Consider the following 26,773-nt stretch of genomic DNA (forward strand, 5'->3'; position numbering starts at 1 on the left):
CAAAGTTTGACCGAATGCTCTGCTAGGTCAAATGCTCGCCTAAGAACCTGGGTGGGTGAGCTAGTTTCTCTGGAAGCTGAGAGGTGATTATGGATGTATGTAATATGGTGGCTCTTACACTTTTGTGTGCATAATACCCTTTTTTTTGCGATGTGTTACAATCAGGCTCCAGGGTCTTATTCTTAAAAATTCTGAATCAGTAGGCCTCAGATGAGGCCCCGTAATGTTTTTTTTTTTGGAAGCAATTTGCTGTATTTTTAAGGGCCACCCTTTGAGAAATGCTGATCTTATGCTGTCCCTCTGAATGACTCAAGATTCTAAAGCTAACACTTAAGTCGTTCAAAATCAGAAAATTATTGAATGTTAGAACTAGAAGGATCCCAGAGATCATCTAGCCTAGACTTTTCATGTTAGCAACCAAGGGCTGATACAGGAGCCTGGGTTTCACAGCATAGGACCTTCCCCAGAACTCTCATTACAGCTCGGCACAGTGGCTAAGAGTCAGACCTGGCTTGACTTCTGGCTTTGCCACTTGGGGTCATGTGACCTGGGCAAGTTGTTTATCACTCTGGACCTCACCTCCCTTGGGGGTGGGGGGTGACTGTGGTAGTGATGTGAGCTGGTGCATGGAAAGGACTGTTGGAACGTGACCTGCACCAGGCTGGTCATGCATAAGCTCCAGATTCTTTCAGCAGATAGAGTACAGCGGCTGAAGAAATTTGAAGGGTAGGTGAAAATTACCTGTACTCCCCACTCCCACCGCCTTGCCAGCAGCTTTGAATGAAAGCAAGCTGCCACAGGTACAGGTATTTTTAGGTTAACACATATTAGCAGTAAAAGTGTCAACTAAAGTCCCAGCTCTGACCTTTCCAGTGCTGTCACTAGCACCTTGCACGAGAGGGTCTCTCAAAGCAGGATTCAGTAACCCTTACGGTCAGCCTCAGGCGACTACAGGGCCTACGGACAGAGGCTGAGCACGAACTGGTAGGGATCAGGCCTTCAGCACAGCCCTGGGGATTTCACATTCAGGATACGGGATTTGCTAGATTCTTCTAGCAAGTGGGAGGTGTGTCTCTAAAGTTTTAAGGCAGGCTACATATCAGCGAGGGTCCATTTATTACATTTATCATGCAAGGCAACAAGTCAGTAATTTCATCAATAAAAACCTATTTCTGAATTCATTATGCTAATTAGTAAAGTCTCTGGTTGATAGAGATATAGATAACAAAAGCATCTGTTGTAGCTGCCTCTGGAGTACTTTCTTTTTGATAAAATAATAGCTGAACACTCCAGTGAGAATTTTCCATGAGAGTAGTGGGCTGTCCTGGGCGCCGAAGTCTACACTAACCATCAGCATAAAATATTTTCAAGTAAATTACTTCTTGTAACACGCATGTAGCCTATTAAGTACCCAATTAATCTCCATTGTTATTATTATTATTACTAATTGAAAACATGTTGAATAGAGAAACAATTTAAAAAATAAATCAACAAAAGGTATAGAAACTCTGTTATATAAGCTGGATTAATAAAATCTAAATGGAGGTGATCTGACTGCAAATCAAGAATTATTCCAAGTCTTAAATTAGCTCTGGTTCTTACATGGTATCAGAAATTTGGGTTAAAGTTCCGTGAAAAAGGGACAGCAGTAGCCAAAGCCTATATGGTAACTATTTGAGAAAGGGGGTAAAATTTCACCAAGCAAGATGTGAAGTAGTATTTTTCAGACCTTGGATCATGACCCATTAATGAGTTGCCAAATCAATGTAAAGGGTTTTGATCTAGCACTTGGCTAGAAGATGGAATGTATCACGGGAAGTGAGAGTGAATGTTGTTTTGTCAAACTTTTACACACATGCAAATGTTTTCTGGATCACACTGTAAAATATATTTCTAACTACAGGTTGTGGTTAAAAATGTCTGACAGTCCCCGGCACAGGAAACATGGAGAAGGAGCAGAAATGTGAGCGTATCAGGGCATTGGTCCTGGTGAACACTGCACACTGCGAACATCTCCTGCAGTATCGTTAAGAAGAATGGTACCTGAGCATCAGGCTAGGGAATCCCCAAAGAGGTTTTAATGTCTTTTATTTGACACTTATGCGGAACCTGGGGGCTTTCTAAATTTTTATTACGAAGTCTGGATATGCTAGTAATGAAGTTCAGACACCAAATTCAGAATCAAAAATTCAAACCAAAATAATCTGCAAAGCTCCAAACATAAGTGTATCACTTTGTTTGAGAACTTGCATCTCTCTCTTTCTTTATGTGGATCAGAAAACAGTACAAAAGGACAGACACTACCCAACTTGTTTTCACTATGGTGGTAAATCCTACTGGGCCTTTAATTTCAGTGGCATCTTTAAGACTCTGTCAGATGCCAGATGAATGGATAAAGAAGATGTGTATATATATATATATATATATATATATATATATATATATATATATATATACAATGGAATATTACTCAGCCATAAAAAAGAATGAAATAATGCCATGTGCAGCAACATGGATGACCCTGGAGATTATCATACTAAGTGAAGTAAGTCAGACAGAGAAAGACAAACACCATATGATGTCACTTATTTGTGGAATCTAAAATATGATATAAATGAACTTGTTTACAAAACAGAAACAGACACCCAGACATAGAAAACAATCTTATGGCTACCAAAGGGGAAGTGGGGGAGGAAAGGATAAATTAGGAGTATGGGATTAACAGAAACACACTACTATACATAAAATAGATAAACAACAAGGATCTACTATATAGCACAGGGAACTATATTCAGTATCTTGTAATAACCTATAATGGAAAAGAATCTGAAAAAGGATATATGTATATATATTAAATCACTGTGCTGTACACCTGAAACTATCACAACATTGTAAATCAACTAAACTTCAATTTAAAAAAAAAAATCTGTCAGGTGGTAGAGGACCCTATACTGTCTTTCCTTACAGAACTGAAACGCCAAGAGCAAACTGCAGGACAAAAAAATATATTTACGCTTATGCCTCAGAGATGAACTTCTATTTTCCGTCTTTACCCAGGACTTCGATTTCTACTTTGATCATTTATTGTTAAGCAGCACTGTGGTTCTCAGTTTGCAAGAACAGGGTGCAGACACTGATGCCCCCGAAAGGTAAGGGCTGGCTCATCAAGACACACTGTAACTACAATATAACCTTTTCTTAATAAAGAAAATATAAGGACTGTGTGCCAGTTTATGACGGGCCATAAGGAATATATACATATGGCCACAATTATGGATACCGAAGATTTTTAAACTGTCTTATAACTAGCAATGTAATCAGAAGTAATTTTCTTTTTTAAACCATCAATAAAATGATTCAAACCCACACTGAGAGTGTACACTTCGAATACTCAGAATCAGTCTAGCACTTTTGGGTCTTCAAAGAGCTTTCACATCCTATCGTCCAATGCAGTTCTGGAAGTTAGGAGACCTGGAATCTAGTCTCTGTTAGTTATATGCCCTGGCATAAATTTTTAGAATTTTTTCTACGCTTCACTTCTTTGTATGAAAAATAAGATAATAATTACTGATTTGCTAATATTCAAGGTTATTTAGGTAACACGAGTTAATGGGTTAAAGGCTTTAAAAAAGTTCTTCCCAATTGTAGGGCAGTTTCATCAAGATAATAGTCTTCATGTGCCAAATAGAATTGCAGAGAAGTTTTAGGGGGAAAGAAAAACAGAAATGCAAACTTTCCTCTTTCAATTCCATTTCCTCTGGAGAAAGTAACCCAGATGTTATTAAATGATCTTTTCAGCCCAAGCTGCAGGGTAATCCTTTAGCACTCTTGAAAAGCTTCCAAGTAAAATTGAAAACGAGATCCTTTTCAGAGTTTGTGTCTCCTATGAAACTCTTTGGAGAGTATGAAGACAATTTTTAGCCTCTTTAGGAAGATGTAACAGTCATATTTCCTTTCTTGTAATATTGTAACATTATTTACATAGCTGTTCCTTTCAAGAACTCTTTTCCTTTTCACACATAGCAGGGAAACTGTTATCTTATAGAATGGTGGTAATATCAGTCACTGAGCACAAGACTCATAGGAACTCAAAGCTGGAAGGAATCTCAAGTATCATCTTGCCCATCTTCTCATTTTACAGATTTGGAAATTGAGGCTGATAGCAGTTAAGTGATTTGTTCAGCTTTTGGTGAGAGAACTGCAACTTCAATCCCAACTAGAATCAGGTACGTATTCTTTCCACTCTTTCCAGAATTCTATGTCTACCAAAAAGCTATTTTCTTTTTGCTTAATGCATAGTTTCTTATCACAGCTCAGCTGTGTAACTGCAAGCGTAGACTCATAATGAAGTTCAGTGTGAGGAACAGATGCCTTGATTGGTCTTTGTACACAAATGTCTATAAATGGTAAGACCCATAGTGGACTTTTAATACACATTGATCACGACACTCTATTTAAAACTTAAAGAGCATTCTTTCAATTCAGAAAAGCTTTTGGAAACAAACAACTGGTCTTACAATTGATTGCCAATTGTCAGTTGACATGCTCTAGGAGTATATGCTTTCATTTTGCCATTTGGAAACATGAAAAACTAATATAAACATATGCTCAACTTAAGGATCTCAAACATCCTTAAACATTCTCTTTCTAGGAATAGTGAGAAAGCTTTCTATATATATTAGAACTCTAGATACCAAAGTGATTTGAACACTCAAGAGAAAAAGATAAATAAAATAAAAGTAAAATACTAATTCCACAGGGTCCCTCGGATCGAATTTCTTTTGTGATGAGCTCTATTGACTGAGTGAGCACTGAACCATTGGTAACTAGGGTGCAAGCTGTTCTCCCACCTCTGCTATGTAAAATATCTTCTCATCATTATACAAAAATCATCATCAAACTAGAAAATAATTTGGGAGAGTTCATGGCTTTTGGAGCAACCCATAGCCAGTGATGCTGTCTTGACAAAATATAATTATCTCCAACCCTGAGGTGCAACTACAGGAGAGCAGCAAACAAGCCCTGTAGTATTGTTTCAGATGAAGCACAGTGAAAGCTCTGCACTTCCTCCAGGCCTCCTCTTTCTTCCTGAATGAACTCCAGGGAATGGCATCATGTCAGGCTTTCCAGATGGATTATGTGAAGCCATAGCTCAATGTCATTTTCAATAGGAAGCCTCATAATTAAAGGTCAAATAGTCACTTCATCTGCAATCAATCAGTAGAAAAAGTACTAATACGAAGAACTAATCAATCAATGGCAAATGCACTAATAAAAGCAATGAATCAAATTCAGCATGTGTGTAGAGGCAAGTACATTGAAGAGATTGAGACAGGGCAAAAGCAAGAACAATAAAATAAATTTCAAGTGTATGTACAAGGGACTATTCAGAAGCCTTCTCAAAGCCAGAGTTTTCATCTTTGGTTCATTAGTTACCTGGGTACCACCGGGCCTGCAATAATTTATTCTTACAAATACTGGATATAATAATAAAACATGTTATTTCATAGGGTTTTCTTAATGTATTCTATTTGAGATGTTATGTGTGTGTGTATGTATGTGTGTGTGTGTGTGTGTTTAAAATCACTAGAAGAAATATTTTGACAGTGATGACAAAAGGGATAGATATATTTTCTACATGCCAAATAGATGCATTTTAATCTGCTGTATTTCATCTTGGTGAGAAGTAAGAGAAAGTATAACTCTGAGTGATATTACCTGAAATTTGCCCCCTGCTTTCTGGAATATGAATTCTTCACACTTATTGTGATGTTCTTTCATTGCTATGCAGATGAGAAGTTCCATTAGGATAATTATCGGCCTGTAGCTCAGGTCACTGCCAGGCATATCCTCTGTACCAGAGATGTCAGGTCACCAGTAGAGAGAAACATTCATTGGATCTTGTGAAAACTGATACACTAAATTTATAGGGCTTAACAAGTCCATTCAAGCAACAGGACCCAAACACCCCTTGCTGTATGTAGAAATAAGGGTGCTCCTGGGACAAGGGTGATCCGTGCCATCTCACTGAGATAAGGAAGCAGCAAAGAGGTCATTTCTATAAATGCTACCTAGGAGATTGCAGGCAGGAAGCCAGGTCTGATCCAGGCATGATAGAATAGCCTAGCTGGAAGTAAAATTCCCTAATCTAAGAGCTACGGAAACTGAGGCCTGGGGATGTCTCAGTGGAAGAGTCAGGATGAGTATTTAGGTCTTGCAATTCCAAGAAAGCATAGGTCTACCATGTTATGGAAATAACTAAGGATTTACACTACAATGGTTACTTAGATACCACATTAGTGTCTTATTGGAGGACCCAAGTATCTATTTCACGGAAAAACGCTGCAAAAGCAAAGTGCAAAAGCAGAAGTCCAAGTTAACCCAAACATTTTTAGCACAACAGCTACTTTTGATTGATGTTCAGAGCACCTGTTTGCCTGAAAATTAGAAAGCATCAAGGACAGAAGGATACGGCTTTGAGATTAAAAAAAATGAAAAGAAAAAAAAAAAGATAGGATGGGTAGGTATTCTGCTTACAGAAAAGAAAAGAATACTGATCACGGTGCAATATGCTTCTCGGGTAGAGCTTTGTTCACCACCACCAGCTCCAAGCACAGGAGAAAATCATGGAGAAACAAACACAACCCATTTTGGTTGTCCTGACAAAAGCAAATCCTAGGGGTGGGGCAGGTTCGAAAGGCCACTGCAGAAATGCGGAAGCATATGTGGTGCAGCCAGGACTCAGCATCTGCTCTAACGACACAGGCTCATTTGATCCCTGACTCGTGACCTCTGAGGTGCCTGGCAGCATCCGCCTCTGGCCTCCCTACCTTTGTAACAGCCCCTTCCTTTTCAGCAGACCTGGAGCACCGGGCATCACATCACAACGACCACATGAAGGAAGAAGGGCAAGATGATTTCTTTGAGGCCAACAGTTAAACCACACCTGTTACATGAACATCTGCAGGACCGGGGTCAGGGGACCGGAACCCTGGGAATGGTAATACCGTCATAACCAATACAGTTAATAATAACTAATAACAGCTGCTGCTTTAAGGGTATGTGTTATGTGCCAGGCAGCACACCGAGCTCTCTAGGTGGGCACTCTCATTTCGTCCACAGCAATCTACATACAGCACAATTACTGAACACATTCTGTCATGTACTGACTTGTATTAGGTACAAGTCCTGTGCTGGGTACTTAACAAAATTTTATCTTTAATCTTTACAGCAGCCTTAAGAATTAAGAAAAAGTAAGAAAATGGCTTACAAAGTGAGAAAGCTAAGGTTCAGGGAGCTTAAGTGATTTGTCCAGGATCACAAAATCAGGACTGGAATGTAGCTTCCAAAAAGCTCTTTCAACTTCTATTTGGTGATGATTATAAAGAAAACCTAACAGTCATAATGCAACATAGGGACAGTATATATATATATATATATATATATATATATATATAATTTCTTCAAATAAGCTGAACCCCTAGATAGCAATTGCTTCTTTAAGAGTATGTCCAACTTCTAAATCATTTCCCAAACTTTGCAAGACTGAAAATAATTCTATCAGACAAATATGTTTGGGGCTAGTAAAACCATTATGAAATCTCTTTGTTTCCTAGTTTACAGACTGAACTTTAACACGAGCAGACTTAGAGCAATGTCATTCTCTTTAGCCAGTCGCACATCAAAATGTAATGGAAGTTTTAAAACTAGTTTTACCACAATGTGCCTACTACCGCAAGGAGTTTGTTAATGATGTATATTTCAATAAAGTTTCTCATTACTTAATGACTTTTAATGACTAAAAACATGGATTCCAGATGTCTGGACAGGTTATTGGGATAATGTCATTAAACTGGATAAAGCTAAGTAGAAAATAGCACTTTTCTTGATCTATTTTTGTCCATTAAATACATACTTATTTCATTTTAGGTTCTGATCAGATTGAGTTAATGATAACTATGTCGTGTTTCTTTATAGAAATAACATTCTGAAACGAACTTCAAACTAATGTCAGTATCAAACGAGAGCAATAACATTATTTCCACCTTGCTCCAAGCTTCCAGAAAACATAAGGTGACATTTTCCAGGGGTCACTCTAGAGCCTTCCAAAGCCAAGTTTGTGCTCATTGCACCCCCCGCCCCCAACTACGTTGAAAATCTTCTATGAGAATCGAAAACATGATTACAAATAAAGCTAAATCCTACACTATTAAATTTAGGCCCTCAAAAATGGGTTCAATCCAATGATGGTATTTCAAAGCTATGACCCATCCTCACTTTGCTATTGTTCTTTAGGTCACAGAGTGGAAAATACCCCCATTCCATTTAATTTGAAGAGTTGTTTGAATTTCAAAATCATAAGATGCAATTATCTGAGGGTAATATTAAGTTGGTTTTTAAGTCTGTGGGTCACTTACCCAATGTGAGGGATTTGTGTGTAGAACAGAACATGACAGCCACAGTGTCGGCTGGTGTGAAACCTGAATTATTCCTAGTGGCAAAAGAAAAAAGTGTTTTACAAATAAAAAGCATATTTAATACATCCTCAATCAAACGTAGTACCTACCTTTCTGCTAACATCCCTTTGATCAGTCCTGGTGACAGAAGTAATTCTATACCCAAATGTACAGAAATGTCCAAATTTCTTTTTAGAGAATAACTTCTGAGTCATTTATCCATGAAAAGGAGACAGTCTTAAAAATGTGTGGTGGAGGTCTTCTAAAATCACATATGTAATCAGCTTGTGGCACAAGACTTTATAAAAATCACGCAGTAAGGAAAGTTAGCTCAGTCACTAGGCAATCACTTGATTTTAACCCAGTGGCTTGAAAGAGTTAATGTATCTCAAAGAGGCTTCCCTCAAGGAGCAACACATCCCTTTGGCAGCAAACAACACCTTTGAGAAATACACCGTATGAACAAAGGTTTAACATCATATGTTTTAGTAAAAATAATAAATTACCAATTTTTATCCGTTACTATGTATCAGGTATTCCCTTAAGGTCTTTGCATATAAAGACAAAAACCCTATCAGGTAGGCAATACAATATCATTATTTACAGATGAGAAAACCGAGGCACACAGGAGTTGTGTATCCTGCCCAGGACCCCATAGCTAGGAAGTGACAGAGCCAGGATTTAAATCAAGTCTGGGTCCTGTGCCTGCGCTTAACTGCTATTGTTTTATTGTTATATAATATGTTAAGGATAAAAAAAATCTTGCGTAGTCAAAATCCATTAAATGTTATGGGGATCAGTACTGGTGAATATCATAATCAGATTTCCTATTTTAGATCATAAAGATTTAGAGAACCAGGAACCGAAAGGGTTAGAAATGTAACTGTTATTATTGCATGCTTAATATGTTAGAAACTATTCCTTCCTGCAGGATCAGTGTTTGAAGATACAGTGAGTCTGTTCAATCCCGCCCTGAACGCAGACAAGAGAGCTAGCAAACGGAAAAATGTCCTAGAACCCGACTGCATGCATATAGTTGTAGATGTAACAATCTATCCAATTGTCAAGGATCTCTAAAGAAAGAGACCCCACCATTTCCCTTAGTAACCTCATCCTTATCCACAACTTTCACTGGGAGAAAAAGCTTCCCTCAACAGATCCCACACCCTGTTTCTTTGTTATGTACTCACCGGAGGGGGGCAGGACCCTCTCCTCCACCACCTGCTCCTCTGTACATATGTTAAGAGAATATTTCAATTGCCCTGTAGTCTCCTCTCCTTTGAAAAATCATGTAAGCTCATGCTTCCTAACCAGTCTTACCTGCAGCCGTTTTGTTTTTTTTTTTAAATAACATCTTTCCAAACTGAATTTTTGGTGTCTCACCTCAGTTGAAAGAGAAGGAGGGAGGGAGACAGAGAGAGAAAGAAAGAAAGAGAGAGAGAGAGAGAGAGTCTCTCGAGAGGATGATCTCAAGCTTGGCAGGGGGGTGGGGGATGATGATGAAGCCTGTAGAGAACTTCTTGGAGGAAATTACAATTGAGCTAGGCTTTAAAGAACAGGTTTAGACATGTGCAGATGCGGATTTTAGGTCAGGGAGAGCAGAACGGAAGCATGCAAGTGCAGGAGGCAGTTGGCAAAGCGCAGACTCTCCAGGCTGACTTGTGTGCAGGGACACTCGCTCACGTCCAGGAGCGTGGACTCCATAAGATAGGATAAGGGGAACTACTGAAGGACACGGGACAGTAGAATGGCATGGTCAGACCCGTTCTTAAGGAAGAGTAGTCACACAGCCCAGTATAAGGCTGAAGTTGATGAGCCCAGGCAGGGAGCAGAAAGCTATGAGGGCCTGAAGAATCACAGTGAGTACGGGAGCTGGTGGTAAGAGACACGAAGATAGAATTAAAAGAACTTGTCAACTGGTCACTTCTACGAAATATTCCCTCCCAACAGCTTAAGAGCACAGGCAGTGCGGGAAACACACTGGAATTTAAATCCAGACCATCCTTTTGCTTAGATATAAAATGGGGATAATACTGTCTGCCTCTTGGGGTCATTGTGAGGATAAATGCCAGTGTCTGTTAAGAGCTGGGCACATAGCAAGTGTTTAAAAATGCTGGTTTCCACTTTTATTGTTATTGTTGCCTTGAGAGAAGAAGAGAGATTGAAGAGAAATTAGAAACTTTGAGAGAAGTATCAAAGCATTAATGGAAATAAGGAATGGAAGAGGAAGCCCAGTAGGGTCTGGGCAGGAGGCCCAGGAGTTGAGGTTTAAGTTTACTGAATTTGCAGTAGTGAAGGGGGCTGTGTTTTCAAGAAATCTGGTGAAGAGAAGAAAAGGGCCATGGAGACGAACCTGTTTATGCATAGAAAGTGATGATAAAGCAGGTAGAAATAATGGACGAGACCACGTCCTCAAAGGGGCCTGAGAGGATGAGACTGAGATTAGCCGGAGAGGAGAGTATCCTACAGTCTGAGAGTCTGTGAGCTGGAAGCAAAAGAAGACAAGGTGAGTGAAAAAGACAGAAATTTTTCAGGTGGAGAATTAAGAAAGTGGAGGTAATCTACATCAGAGAGTTTACTTTCTTTGCAAAGCGTGAGGCACTTCAGTCATCTACAGAGAAGTCTGAGGGAATACTGAGGCCTGAGAACCTAAGAAATGAGAAAAACTTGACATAAGCAGATTGGGGAATATGACCTATGGTCAATTCACAATGAATAAAAAATGTCTCCAGGAATGAACGCCCAGCTGTGATTGTGGAACACGTGGCAGAGCCAGCTGGCCTAGTCTGGGGTCTTCCTCCAGCAATGCTCTGGGGTCAATAACGCTGCAAAGGCCTTTGAGGTCTTCGGCTGCCCTTGTTTGTAACCAGTTGTTGCTGCCTCTGGATTTACACAGTTTGGTTTTCTTCCAAGGGAGTCCGGCAATACACTTCTTCTTTGGTGACGTAAAGATGGAATGTTTGAGGTTAAAAACAATATTCCACCTAAATAGGGCCGACTTATACTCTATGTCTACAGTAACAGACTGTTCCACATCACAGATCTTGGAGAAGCCAGCAGAGCACGTGCTCACTTAACCTTCCATCCAAGATGAGGAGGAGGAGGAAGAGGATGGTGAGTAACCACAGCAGTAAACATTAAAAAAATTTTTTTCTATCAAATATATATATATATATATTTTAATTGAAGTATAGTTGATTTGCAGTCAACATTTACTGAGCACTTTTCTAAGCACTTTGCATCCAGTTCTTCTTTCTTCATAGAACAGCCTTATACGGTAACAGTATTTTTGTCTTGTTTTTCCAAAAAGGGATCTTGAAGCACAGTTGCCTCAAGTCACACCGCTAATAAGGAGGCTGCCCCAAATTGTGAAGACAAGTTTGCCTTCGGAGAAGAACATTATAAAAACTCAAAACCATAACCAAAATCACCACACAATTTAGTGGATGAGAGCAGCTATCCCGGTAACTAACCCTCCCTCACTCATGCTCTGTTCAGGGGTGGTTAAATGGTGAAAAGTCATGACAACACACAGAAAAACAAAGCAACCTGCACATTATATTAAGTGGTAATGACTATAATTATTTTCTGTGATTATCATCTCTATTGTGTCTGCTCACATTCTTGAAAGGAATCGCATTACTATTTATTTTCGAACTCTACCTTATCTCTATTTAATATTGATGTTCTTTTTATCTTGTTTTTATAATTCTTTTGATTACTTTGGCTTCCCTCGAGATGTTTATTTCCTTTTCTTCCCAACTGGTCTTTTTATTCTCTCGCAAAGCGTTCATTCAGTGTTTTCCACATAATATTTATTTTGCCTTCCTTTGAGTACCCACAAAGGAAAACATGTCAAAAGGTTTTACTAGCAGAATTACAGAATGTGGAGCAGAAAAGGTCCTCTGAGATAGTCCTGTCTAAGCCCACTGTTTTTACAGGGGGAAACTTCCACGTGAAATACTTTGTTAACCTCTGTACCTGTGTGGTTTTTTTTTTTTTTTTTTTTTTTTAACAGAACATGGTTTAAAAATCTTTACCTGGGCTTCTCATCTTTTTCTTTTGAAATTTTATTTTTTTTATACAGCAGTTTCTTATTAGTTATCTATTTTATATTAGTGTATATATGTCAATCCCAATCTCCCAATTCATCCCATCACCCACCCCCACCCTGCTTTCCCCGCTTGGTGTCCATACGTTTGTTCCCTACATCTGTGTTTCTATTTCTGCTTTGCAAACCTGTTCATCTGTACCATTTTTCTAGATTCCATATATATGCGTTAATATACGATATTTGTTTTTCTCTTTCTGACTTACTTCACTCTGTATGACAGTCTCTAGGTCCATCCATGTCTCTACAAATGACCCAATTTCATTCCTTTTTATGGCTGAGTAATATTCCATTGTATATATGTACCACATCTTTATCCATTCATCTGTCAGTGGGCATTTAGGTTGCTTCCATGACCTGGCTATTGTAAATAGTGCTGCAATGAACATTGGTGTGCATGTGTCTTTTTGAATTATGGTTTTCTCTGGATATATGCCCAGTAGTGGAATTGCTGGGTCACATGGTAATTCTATTTCTAGTTTTTTAAGGAACCTCCATACTGTTCTCCATAGTGGCTGTATCAATTTACATTCCCACCAACAGTGCAAGAGGGTTCCCTTTTCTCCACACCCTCTCCAGCATTTGTTGTTTGTAGATCTTCTGATGATGCCCATTCTAACCGGTCTGAGGTGATACCTCACTGTAGTTTTCATTTGCATTTCTCTAATAATTAGCGACGTTGAGCAGCTTTTCATGTGCCCCTTGGCTATCTATATGTCTTCTTTGGAGACATGTCTATTTAGGTCTTCTGCCCATATTTGGTTGTTTGTTTTTTTTTAATATTGAGCTGTGTGAGCTGTTTATATATTTTGGAGATTAATCCTTTGTTGATTCATTTGCAAATATTTTCTCCCATTCTGAGGGTTGCCTTTTCGTCTTGTTTATAGTTTCCTTTGCGTGCAGTAGCTTTTAAGTTTCATTAGGTCCCATTTTTGTCTTTACTAGTTTTGGGAGACCTTGTCTATCACCAGCTGTGTGGCACTAAACAAGTTAGCCAGAGCTCTGGCTTAGTCGGCCCATCTCTGAAATGGGTAGGAAACTTCCCAGGAATAACAATGCTCCTCTTCTCTCCTGCCCTCCCTTTCTCCCTCTCCTGCCCTCCAGGTCACCCTCCTTCTCTCCCAGGGCTATGGCCTGAGGCTGAGTGAGACATCTGGTTGAAAGTGTACTGATAAGGGCTAAAGCACCTAATGCAAATATTTATATTTGTTTTCTTCCTTTTCCTTTCTTAATAGTTTCTTTTGTCACTCTAGGGACACTCTAGGTTTCTGTTACTCTAGTTATCAATCTACCAAACTATCTTGTATATACTTTTAAAAGGTTCCCAATTACTGCTTTATTTTTCTAAGCTTTTTCAACTTTTTTCTTCTACCTTTGAAGCTTCTGAAAGTTGCAGAAAGCTTAGGTCACTATGGACAGTGGACTCTTGGTTTGATGAATCAACTCCCCATTCCAAGCAACTGTGACAGAGAAATGTCCAAAAGAATATATTGCAAAACTAGAAATGCTAATTCTCTCTCTTCCATAATTAGTTTTTGAAATAATATACACTACTGTGATATAACAAATATTTTACAGTAGCTAACATTTCTTGAGCACTTACTATATACTAGGTATTATGCTGAGGGCTTTATGTGCGTATTATTTAATTCTCCAAATGACTCTATGAGATAGGTACTACTACTATCTCCATTTTATCAATGAGGAAACTGACAAAAGTTACAAAGTTATTAAACAGCATTGAAACTTGAGTCTGTCTGACTCCAGAGTTGGAATTTTTAACCCTGACGCTCTTCTGTGGGCAGATAAATGAGAACACAGAATAACGACTCTCAAATGTATTTTAAATACTCAAAGTAGAAGAGGCTCCCCTGCCAGACACAATGACATGTTACACAATGGTAACATGTCAGGTCTGTAAACCTAAGAGATATTAACCAGGTAAACAAGTGTTGCAGGGAAGTTGAATTTTCTAGTCTGGGTCTCTCCTGGTTTATGCTAAACTTCCATCATCAGAGGTCAGTGGCATGCTGTACAAAAAAAGACAGACTGATTTCTATGTTGAGATTTTTGTCTCTGGAAATCTGGATTGGTTTTAGCTTTATTGAATTGGCAAGTAAAAGAAAAGAAAAAACCCACCACAGGCCAATTTCACTAATTTTAAGAAGGAAGGAACAAAAAGTAGGAAAAGAAAAGAACTCAAAGAAGAAACCAATGGGTCCTAGTTCGAACTCTTGGTATCTTTGACTAATTTGTGTGTGTGTGAACTTGGAGAATCCAGTTATATGCTCTCTACAAACTCCCCAACCAAAACAAGTATTGTGAACATTAAAATTAATTGAAGTAGTTTAGTGCAGTGGAAAAAGCACGGGTGAATTCTTTTGGAAATGTCAAATGGAGATGAATTTCAATTGTAAGTGCAGTATTTGCCATCTGATTTTGGGTAAGTTACTAAACTACTAAAATCTGATTTTAGGCAAGTCCCTAAACTGTTCTAAGAGTGGGTCATCATCTGCAAAATAGCAACAAAAATGCATAGTAACCTAGTCTTTTGCTGTCAGACTTACACAAAATAACATATGCACAATCCCTAGCACAGTGCCTGGCACAGAGTAGGGTTCAATAAATGTTGGTATTTTTCATTCCTCCAATAAAATCCTCAGGTGCTATGGGGTCTTCCAGCATGAAAATAGAATGTGCAAATCATAAATTTTGTCTAATTGAAACATCTCCAAATTTTAATGGCATATTTTGGGGCTACACAACCACTACCCAGGAGCATGATTACATCTACTCCATATTCTGTTGTTTACCAAAGAAAATGCATGTCTGGCCGTGGGCCAAGCAAGTTCAAAACACAACAGAACTTTAGTGAAGGCAGAATAAGGCAGAATAGAAGGGCCTCAAAACCACAAGTCTTTATGAAAGTCCAGCCTACTCCATGCTGAAAATTCTCACTTCGAATTCAACTAGTTGTGATACATCCCTCCCCCAGCCCTCCTTCAGCAATCCCAGTAGTGGCTGTTCTGTGCTTTTCAAGGAATTTTTCAGTCACTGACAGTCTGATTTGATAGGATGACTGGGTCTGAGGATTACTTCTGCCACAAGGACCAGCAAACAAACAGCTAGCGGAAGGCAAACATCTTTTCGAAGGTGACGTAACAAGCCATTTACAAAAAGAACTTTAAAATAGCTCCTACTCTCAGACTTACCCAATTAAGTCACATTTTCTCTGTGACTTAATGGCTCCAGGCTCTACTCTTACTTCATAAATCACAACCACAAGCTTGGGAAAATGCTTCAAATTACACCAATCAACAAATTTTTATTGACTGTTTACAACTGGCCTCGTGCTATAGCAAGTGCTCTAAGAGCCAAGTGCCTAATGTGAGGCCTGAACCATCCATGCTCTGACGCTATTTCAGGCCCCATAAACAACGCAGGCCCCTTCCCTTGTGGCAGCTCATTGCCAGCACCTGGCATTCAAGGCCCTGGCAATCTGGCCCAAGCTTACCTTTCCAGTTACTATTATTATTTTTAATTTTCCTCTACTCCTATTGTTCCACCAGGTCTTTGTGTGTGTGTGTGTGTGTGTGTGTATGTGTTTGCATGTCTACATTTGCTTTACTATTTCTTCTCCCAAGAACTCCCTCTTTGCATCTGTGTTTGCTGAATAATTAGCTATTCTTTATGATTCACGTCAAATCCCATCTCTTCCATGGAGTCTTGTTCTACCACTCTCTTTGGAAGTGCCTTCTTCTTTGAATTGACTCCAGGTTGTGTTACTGTCGCACTAAGAGAACACTCAGTTACCAATGCATATATCTAGTCTATAAACTCATACAGGATCAAAATCATTATTTGTGGTATTCACTATGGTAACTTTCTCCTACCAAAGGCTTAAGTCATATCTGTTGAATGTATAATACTGGTGGAAGAAGTGAGGCTTTAAGAACAGGAAAGATGAACTAGGACATGGAGACCAATTTTGACATGGGGTCAGCCTAAGCAAGGGACAGAAATGAGAATGCTTGAGGTTCTTCCAGGGAACAGCAAAGATTTTACCTCAACCTAAAGCTTAGATAGTGTGAATGCTAGTAGTGGTTCACTTAGCCCCCCACAAAATGAACCTCATTCTGCAGGCACTGGATGACCATTGAAGGTCTCTGAACAGGAGACCTATTATCAGGACTCTGAGTTATTGGAAGTAGTATGAAATACACAAGAAGAGTTCAGTCTGGAAATGAAGAATCACGGTAAGACATCCATGGCAATAGTCTAGGGAGAAAGAGGCAACGAGAGCCTGAATTAGGGAAGAGGCTTTGAAAGCACAAGAAGTATCATTACTGAGGTAAGATCAAGACATTTAAAAAATAATAATGTGAAGGATTCCAGTCTGAGTAACTCCGTGGATGGTAGTTCCATTAAAAAATATGAGAGAGAGAGGAAGTACTGGGGAAAAAGATTAATTCCATTTTGGATATTTTGAGTCTGAGGTCTTGTTAAGACAGTCAGGTGAAGATATCCAAATGGTAAGTGACGAGCAGTGCCAGAGCTCCAGAAAACAGTGCAGTGGAAGGTCTAGGCTTCATCAGCAGGAAGCTGAGAGCTCGAGCCAGTAGAACGGAGGAGGCTGCCTAAGCACAAAATGTGAATAATGAAACGAGGGCCAAGAACAGATCCTTCGGTAACTTCGACAACTTGAGGGCGGCAGGAGCAAGATGGAACAGTCAGGAGACAAGAGACCAGGTAGAAGAATGTAGGGGCCTAGAAGCCAAGTCAAGAGCATGATTCGTCAATTAGGAAATTAACAACAAGAGATACCAAATCACTTACCTCGTTGAAAAGATGAATGTTAAAAGCATAAAACTCAGCTGAATGGAACAGACTGAAGAAAAAAAAAAAAAAGATTAAATCTAAATTAGCACTGTAAAATCAGTATCTGTAGCATACTTACTGGTATGCTTTGTTTTATCTGAAACTTACGGGAATTCAAATAGAAAAATAAACAAACGAATAAGTGAAACACACACACATTGCTAAACTGACAGAATCATTTAAACTAGTGGGACTCAACTTGTTCTTTTTATCTTATTTTTTCCATGCCTCGCAGCATGCGGGATCTTAGTTCTCCAACCAGGGATCGAACCCGGGCCCCCTGCAGTGAAAGCGCACCTGGGCCCCCCCCGCAGTGGAAGCGCAGAGTCTTAACCATTGGACCGCCAGGGAAGTCCCTCAACTTGTTCTTAGTGAAGATATCCTCAGATATAACCTATATTTGCTACTCAGGGTAACTCTAAAACCCTCTTTGATTTAAAGTTTGGTTATTTGTTCAATTTAGGAAGAGCTGGTTTGTACTATGAATAATAGCAAATAGCATAAATGTGGTAGCATATATTTTGGAATGACTCATGTTGATTTTAATAACAAAACATTCTTTGATATTATAATTACCAAAGTAGTCTTTGGTATTACTGGGTAAATAGAACAAAAGGTTAGTTTTGGACCCTAGCAGTTACTTGCATTTTATAGCCTGTTGCTTCTTAAAATGAAATGATATTACTTTGGGTATATTTTAATAGAAAACATTATGTAAATAGTCACATTTTAACCAATGCAGCCAATTACTATACTTAGAAAACAACAGTACCATATATTATAAATCCTACTTTTAATTCACAATAAAGGGTAAGATTAGCCTCAAGTTACAATAAAATAAATTGGCAAAAAAGTGCTCAATCTAGCATTTGAATTTGACAGCTATTATGGCTTCTTTCATCTGGCATCAACTATTGTAAATCAGACATAAAAAACAAAGGAGATTAGGTCATAAGTGCATAACTGATGTCTTTTTCAAGAACAGATACATACGATAAAGTCACTGAGTCCGTACATGCAACACAAAACCAAGTATCCCTTTCTAATCAAATGAACATTGGCAATGAATTTAGGGACCACAGATGGCTTGGCTTTGCTGTTGAGGAGGCTGAGGAGACAGCAAGGATATCCCACCTTCCAACTTACTTATGAACAGTATGAGAATCAGACTGAATTTATCCAGGTCGATATTTGGGTTCGAGAACGTGTCGCAGAAGGTTGTGTAGATGATCATGAGGAGTACACTGCTGCTGACAGCACCAAAAGGAGGCTTCTTTCTTTCAAGCCAGTCCTTGATGTATCTTCGGACAATCTGAAACACAGAGACCAACAGGTTGCCTCTTTTCAGAGATGGAGGGAGTTGAATTGGGCATTGCAAAGTGATTCTGACAGCAGAAAGACATAAAGGAAAGAGAATAATTTGGATGATGGCCACAGTGGATTTCAAAGCTTCCCTGCCACACCACTCTTCTCCTGGGGCATTTAACATTTGCAGTGCAACTTCCACTGGTGTCCATAATGAGAGTATATTTTCCACTGCATTCAAACCCATCCTTAATCATGCCAAATGCCCTTTGCTAGCTGTCACTGAGACATGCCCATTAAGCCTCCCCAAAGTTTATCTCCTCTGCTGATCCTAATGGATGTGTGTAATTATCACAGCCCCCTTTGCCTCGATGGACAATTCCAAGTGCAACTTTGGGAATCTTAACAATCTGACATCTTCAAGAATTTCAAGACAGTAGATAATCGAAAATGATCCATGGAACATATTAATATTTAAAATGCTAGCAATGCACCAGAAGTTTTTAATTAAATTATAACTCATGCTTGAAAAGCAAAAGTGCATGTGTTGTGGGAGTTTAAATAATTCAGACTCTGAATATCTAGAGTTTTTGTGAATCCAAAGACAAATGCCATTTGCATGCTTTTAGAATTCCAGAATTAACACTTAAAAATGAATAAACCTGTCCTAACTTTCCTACAAAAGGATGAGTGAAATATGAAGTTATATGGCAATCCTCTCATATTTTAAAATCAAGTCAGATGTTTCAAATCAGGACAGCCTGAACACTGGCGATAACTTGAAGTTTGGATATAAAAGGGAACCACTCTATTTAAAACCTTTGGCTTTTGAAAGAAGCTGAACAAACCCGATAATGAAGACTAGAGTTGAGAGACATTAAGTTTTGAGTCACTCATTATCCTGCATAATTGAACATGAGATTTCACAACAGGCTGAATTACCATGATCCATTAGCAATAATGAGGTCAGGGAACTTCTCCTGACAAGGCTGATGGGGTTCTGTCATCTTCCACTCTGTCACTAAAAAGGCTTAATTCGCAATGAGGCATGCCTTCACAGATACTCAAGAACAAATAAACGACTCTCCAGAGAACCTGTGAACAAACGGCTATTGGATCGATTTCCTCCGCTCTCAAGGACTCAGTAAGTAAAACAAGTGTTGAAAAAGGGTGTCAGGGCAGAAAGCTGACCAGTTGGTATGAAGTACAGGTGCAGCACCTTGAAGGTTGGGTGGGGTGGGAGGAGAACGAGGGTTTTATATATAAATAGTGGTCAAATATTTTTAAAAAGTAGATCTTGTAATTAAAGTTACAGCTGCATTTATAAAAAATCATGTTTTGTTTTTGCACAAGTGATCTGAAACCATAGTAATTTATCTAGTGTTCATTTCTTTCTTTAAAGTTTAAATGTAGTGAGGTAGAGAGAAATAAGAGTAAGTCTGTCACATAGTATTATGGACTGATGTATTAGCACACAAATTTTGGTGCCTGAGGGACCCAGATAGTCCCATGTTCAGATATGTCACCATGGGGGTAGTTGCTTAATAGAAGGCTACAGAGACTTCACTTAAAAGGTCATTTCATAATCTGTTGTTTCTGGTAGCATAAAGCTGGTAATTGGTCCAATTCAGTGCAACCCAACTTCTTTAGGAAATAAAATAAATGGAAATTACACAGAGTTATTGAAATTGATACTGTCCTCCAAATTTGTTTTAATATATAATGGTTAAAAACACAGAAGTCCTCTCTTTGCAATAGGTTATAGAATGTATGATCCCAATTCCAAAAGTATTGGGTTGGCCAAAAAGAGCCTTCGGTTTTTAAGTAAAAATAAAAGACACATCTTTCATTTTCAAAGAACTTTATCGACCAGCATATTCACCCTTTTGTTCCACTACCTTCTGCCATTTTCCAGGCAACTTCATAATTCCATCTTCCCAAAACTTTTTATCTTTTTGAGCAAAGAACTGTTCCAGGTGCCTTTTACAGTCTTCCAGGGAATTGAAATTTTTTCCATTAAGAGAATTTTGTAAAGACCGAAATAAATGGAAATCTGAAGGTGCAATGTCTGGTGAATGCAGAGGATGAATCAGAACTTCCCAGCCAAACTCTAACAGTTTTTGCCTGGTCATCAAAGAAACATGCAGTCTTGCATTATCCTGACAGAAGATTATGCATTTTCTGTTGACTAATTCTGGGCGCTTTTCATCGAGTGCTGCTTTCAGTTGGTCTAATAGGGAGCAGTACTTGTTGGAATTAATTGCTCGGTTTTCCAGAAGGAGCTCATAATAGAGGACTCCCTTCCAATCCCACCATATACACAACATCACCTTCTTTGGATGAATACTGGCCTTTGGTGTGCTTGGTGGTGGTTCATTTTGCTTGCCCCATGATCTCTTCCGTTCCACATTATTGTACAGTACCCACTTTTCATCGCCCCTCACGATTTGTTTCAAAAACGGAATGTTTTTGCATTTATAAAAAATCATGAGACTTTGGTATGAAGTACAGGTGCAACACCTGGAAGGTTGGGAGGGGTGGGAGGAGAACGAGGGTTTAAATGTTAAATTAAATGTTTAAATGTTAACATTTAAATGTTTAAATGTTAAATGTTAAATCATGTTTTTCAGGCATGTTTCAAAAACGGAATGTTTTCATCACGTTTCAGTAGAGAAATCGCATGTGGAAATATGGTCAAGAAGGTTTTTTTCACTTAACTTATGTAGAACCCAAACATCAAAGTGATTCACATAACCAAGCTGGTGCAAATGATTTTCAGCGCTTGATTTGGATATTTTGAGTATGTCGGCTCTCTCCCGCGTGTTATAACATTGATTGTTCTCAATTAATGTCTCGATTTGATCGCTATCAACTTCAACTGGTCTACCTGACCATGGGACATCATCCAGCGAGAAATCTCCAGCACAAAACTTCGTAAAGCACTTTTGACATGCTCGGTCAGTCACAGCACCTTCTCCATACACTGGACAAATCTTTATTTGCGTTTCAGTTGCATTTTTATCTTTCTTGAAATCATAAAGCATAATATGCTGAAAATGTTGCTTTTTTTCTTCCATCTTCAATATTAAAATGGCTACACAAAAGTTCACCAATTTTGATAAGTCTTTTTTTTAAGTGCACACTGATATGACAGCTGTCACATACAATCTAACAAAATTGTTTCAAATGAAGTTAAAGACAACTAAGTGCTACTAGAGCCATCTTACAGAAAAAACTGAATGAACCTTTTGGCCAACCCGATAAAAGCGTCTTCTTCCACTACCATCGACCCCTCTGACAAAATAAACAAATAGATTTGAATGAGGTGTAACTCGAAAGTCAAAGCCATTTTAAAAACCAAGACAAATCTGTACTCATCAGTCAACTTTATAAGCTGTGATTTGACTTAGTCAACCTTATTACCTCTTTCTTCATTACAAAGTACTCAAAGTCTCATAGTATATTAGGATTCTTTCAATAGGCAAGAAACACGGGCTCCAAATCCTGCATCCTGCATCCTCCTAGCCAAAATGCCTTTCATCTAAACTCTAGCTCACAGAAACGCATGCATTCAAAATTAAATGACTTTTTTGCTTTTCCCTGTGGAGAGAGAAGGGGAAAAAAAATCCTCCTCAGGAAACTTTTTATTTTATTGTCTCACCTTCTACATTTTGATTTTCTTTATTTAAAATTAAGCACAAGGAAAGGTTAAAGGGGAACTAAAATTTGAATCCCTGTACTTCTGATAAGCTGAGTGACACGTCAATTACTGCATGACCTCCAAGCTGAACCCCTGGAAAAATAACACATCTTAGGTGAAGAAGGTTGATATGCAGAGGTAAGTGAGAAGTGTAACAGCCATCATTTTGTTTTCTTCATTTTTTTTCTCAGGGTATTTTCTTGTGTTTTTCTTTCTACTCTGTCTCTACACTCATAAATTGATTTTTGAGTGGGGATATATAATGGATAAGTTTTCATGTTAAGTCTGAATTTTAAAATTTCTTCAGGTGGCTTCAATTTTTTTAAGATTATTTTCTTCGTGTGTTTTTATTTAAAAACATTTTTAAAAATTTTAATACAATTTTTAAAGGTTGCTTTCCACTTACAGTTATTACAAAATATTGACTCTATTCCCTGTATTGTACAATACATCCCTGAGCCTATCTTACACCCAATAGTTTGTTCCTCCCGTTCCCCCACCCCTATATTATCCCACCCCCTCCCCACTGTTAACCACTTGTTTGTTGTCTATATATGTGAGTCTGCTTCTTTTTTGTTATCTTCAATTTTTATCCTCTATTCCACTGAATCCATACATTTTCATAAACTGCTTTGTTTCTTCATTAATATTCTGTTGAAATGTATAGTAAGGGATATGATATCAAATCCAATTACGTAATGCTTATTAAATATTGAGTAGCTTCAAAATAATATCTGTACACTTTCTAAAAAAGGAGAAACAATAATAATAGATGAATACAAGAAGCACCCATCATCTACTGCACTTTTCAAAAATTCTTTCCCTCTATTATTTACTTCCATTCTCAGGAGCAAGGTCATGCAGATATTATCCTGCTCAGTTTACAGTTGTAAACAAGGGCAGAGAGACCCCAAACAGCTTGAATAAAATGTTAAAAAGCTAGTCAGGTGGATGAGCAGGGCTCTGACCTCTATTTCCTGAGGGAATAATAGCGTAGGGGTTCAAGGTACAGACTTTGGAGCTTCTTACTTTGTCATCTTGGGCAAATTCCTTAACTTCCCTACGCCTCATCTCTAAAACGGATGTAATAGTAGTTGTAGTGAGGACTAAGTAATTAAATAAATACAAAATGCTTTAGAACCAGGGACTGTACGTGGTAAATGGTGGCTATTCTTATTTCCAAGTCCCAGTTTGGTGATGTTTCTCTCACAGCACTGTTCAGCAATACATCCCACTGCATAATGTAAAAGTCACTCTTCTCTCAAAGCAATTCAAGTGAAGCCATGAAAACCGTTCATATCTAATTTTATAAATGCAAAATTTTACTAGCATTAATAACATTAACTGCAGCTTTGGCTGGATATTATTTAATACGAAAAGCCAATCTCAAACTGTGAAACAAATCACTAATGAAAGACTAGAGGATGCATAAATGATAAATAATATGCTTTTTTTTTTACTATTAATTTATTGAAAGAAAAGTGGGGTTTAGCGTGCTGTTTTAAAAAATATTTTTTAAAGGTGCTGGAAATTCAACTTCATTAACATTTATTCATAAATCTCTCAAATTTAATGCATAAAGTAAGTATTTGTCACAAGCACTTAGATATCTTGAAGGCTTTATCAGAAGAGAAGAAATATTACAATAACACACATTTTATTTCTTTCTAGAATTGACAGAAGCAACAATCTCCCAACCATCTATGGAAAGACAGACTAATCTTATCTCACAGAGTCACAGCATCTTCGAGCTGGAAGATATTAAACTCCTCATCCTACAAATGAGGTAAGTGAGGCCTAGAAGTCGTGTGTATAGCCAAGCAGTGGCAAAGACCAAACTGGACCTCACGTCACATCACAGTCAGTCAATAATGATTTCAACCCCAAAGAAGTACTGTTTGGAGAAAACACACACAAAAAAAGAAAAGGAAATCCACTCTCAGAAATATAAATTAAAAAATGGAATGATGAAGTTTTATCATCACTAAAAGATTATGGAAAATATTTTCAACTCACCCTTCCTGGTCTTTTTCTTCTCCCTCTAGTTCCCATTGTTTATTTAAAAGGTAACAATAAAACCTCATTTAAAGATGCATGTAAAAGTCTATGGAGATGTTTATTTTCACAGTGTGGCACTGTAACCATGATGTGGTTACAGTGGAGACATGAGGCTACGTTGCCAGGAACCTGATTCCTCTGAAGTAAATGGTACACTGAGCACTTCTAATGAGGGCTTCAAAGATTGCATCACAGAGGTTAGGTCTGTCAGTCAATTACAAATGAGCAGAGAGATAAAAGAGCAGACAAGGTCCCTGGTCTCCTGGAGCTCATGTTTTTGAGGAGATAAATAAAAAGCAGAAACAACAAATAAGTGAGAAGCAGATAACGATCCATACACAATAGAGGTTTAAACTGGATAATACACGAGTGATCGAGTGGGTAGCCTCTGGAGGAAGGGCGAGGAAAGGTCTTTCTGAGGAGGGGACCGGTGAGAGGTGCTCCAAACAGAAGTACCAGCCAGTGCAAAGGTTCTAAGGCAGCGTCGAGGCTGGCCGCTTTCAGAAAACAGAAGCAAAGTCCGTGAGACCCAAGGGTGATGGGCAAGTGGGAGAGTGTTAGGGGAAGTAAAAGGGACTTGAAAATAGAGGACAGGGTGAAATAATCCTGTAAGGAAGCAGAGTAAGATATCTGGAAAGTACTGAATGACATTTTAAACGTGGGGTCATGAATTGAAAACAAGATGAGAACCGATCGTATGTTTCTCTCTAGTGAAGCTGGAGACCTAGGGGAAATGGCTGCTGGCGGCACTGAGGGGATAGGTTCAAAGTTTTCTTCAGCCAATGTTTTTATACAGCTTACACCCAACTACTGAGTATGCTATTAAATATACTTATGAGAGAGTTTCCGCTTCCTGGAAGCTCACGGGTACATTACTGTCTCTCCCGATAAATACGACAGGTGAAGTAAGATGGGAGAACTGGAGTTTACCCTAGGCCCAGGGAGTCAGAGCACATCAGAGGGCATCTCTGTCTTGAGTCTTTAGGAATGAAGAGGAGTTTGCTGGCAGAGACGATGGCAACAACGAGATAAAAGGCACGGAGCAGTGAAGGGGCACGGTCGGGTGAGGGGGTAGTGGGCACACCGCATGGCAGAAGAGGAGCCCATGTGAAGGGGTGGTGGGAGGGGACAGGCTGGGGTCAAACTGTCAGGGGCTTTGTGGGCCACACGAGGAGTGGGCAACAGGGAACCATGAGGGAAGCTTCTAAGGAGAGGAATAACATAATCTGGTTTGTTTTTTAGGACTACCCTGGAGCGGTGAACACATTAGATGCGGACTGGAAGAGATTCCCAGCAGAGAGACAGGGCTGGGAGGTGCAGTGATTTAGACAAGAGATGGTGAAGGTGTGGCACCCTCTCTGGCATGCACGAGGCTGCTGAAAGATTTTGGAGGCAGAAATGGTGGCATTTAAGTGCCTGCCTGGATGTGAGGGAGTAAGGACGTGAGGAGGCAGGGTGGCTTCTAGGGGGAGAGACCGGGGGGTGTGATTGTGAATTCCCAAGACTAGAATATAAGAGGTAGATGCAAACACAGAGAACTGTTTGTTTGTAAGTAGTTGCAAACATAAAGGTTTCCTCTTTGAAAAAAGACATTAGGGTACTTTGGTACTAGAGAACTTTTAAAAAACCAGCCCTCTTGCTTTTTGACTACCTTTACTGCTTTATAATTTACTGTAATACTTTACTACTGGGCACGCAAGCAATCTAACAATTCATTCTTCTCTCTGGATAAATAGTCTTAATTACATAAATAATATAACACTATATATTTAAAAAATCCATTGAATAGTGTAGACAAAGTTTGTTTTGTCCATATAATTGAAGACAAACATTTATTATTAAGAGAGATTGTTTCTGAGATCCACTAAGAGAAGAATGTGTGAGCCCCGAGTTATTACATGGAATTAATTTCAGAACCAAGAGAATAAGTATGGGTTTAAACTAATACTGTCCAGAGCTGAGCAGGGCAGGTAGGTTCCTCTATAAGACACAGCATTTCCCTAAGTGATCGCAGACCTCTCACGCACTCCCTCCCTCCCTCCCTCATCCAACACGTATTCATTGGGTGCCTACGGTCTGGGTATGTAATGGCAAACAAAGCAAATGTGGTTCCTGTACTCATAAAGCTTACCGTCTAATGAGGGAGACCAACCGTTAACAAGCAAACAAAAGATAAGTATATATTGTGACAAAGGCCAAGAAAGGACTCAAACAAGGTGTCACAATAAAGAGTAAAAGGGAAACGTACTTCAGGTAGGTGGTCCC

General features: G+C 38.8%; 1 protein-coding gene across 2 annotated transcripts in view; it reads right to left on the reverse strand.

Moving 5' to 3' along the window:
- The window catches only part of SLC10A7 (solute carrier family 10 member 7), a 253,126-nt gene that overhangs the window by 31,093 nt on the left and 195,260 nt on the right, over positions 1-26,773 (reverse strand). For both annotated transcript variants that reach the window (XM_068542585.1, XM_068542583.1), the window contains 3 exons: positions 18,592-18,757; positions 17,404-17,455; positions 8,418-8,491 (listed from right to left, as the gene is read on the reverse strand). In XM_068542585.1, the coding sequence (XP_068398686.1) occupies positions 8,418-8,491; positions 17,404-17,455; positions 18,592-18,757 (292 nt within the window). The remainder of the gene's footprint in view (positions 1-8,417; positions 8,492-17,403; positions 17,456-18,591; positions 18,758-26,773) is intronic.

This window comes from Eschrichtius robustus, chromosome 4 (genome assembly GCF_028021215.1).
Source record: "Eschrichtius robustus isolate mEscRob2 chromosome 4, mEscRob2.pri, whole genome shotgun sequence".
Classification (NCBI taxonomy): Eukaryota; Metazoa; Chordata; class Mammalia; order Artiodactyla; family Eschrichtiidae; genus Eschrichtius; species Eschrichtius robustus.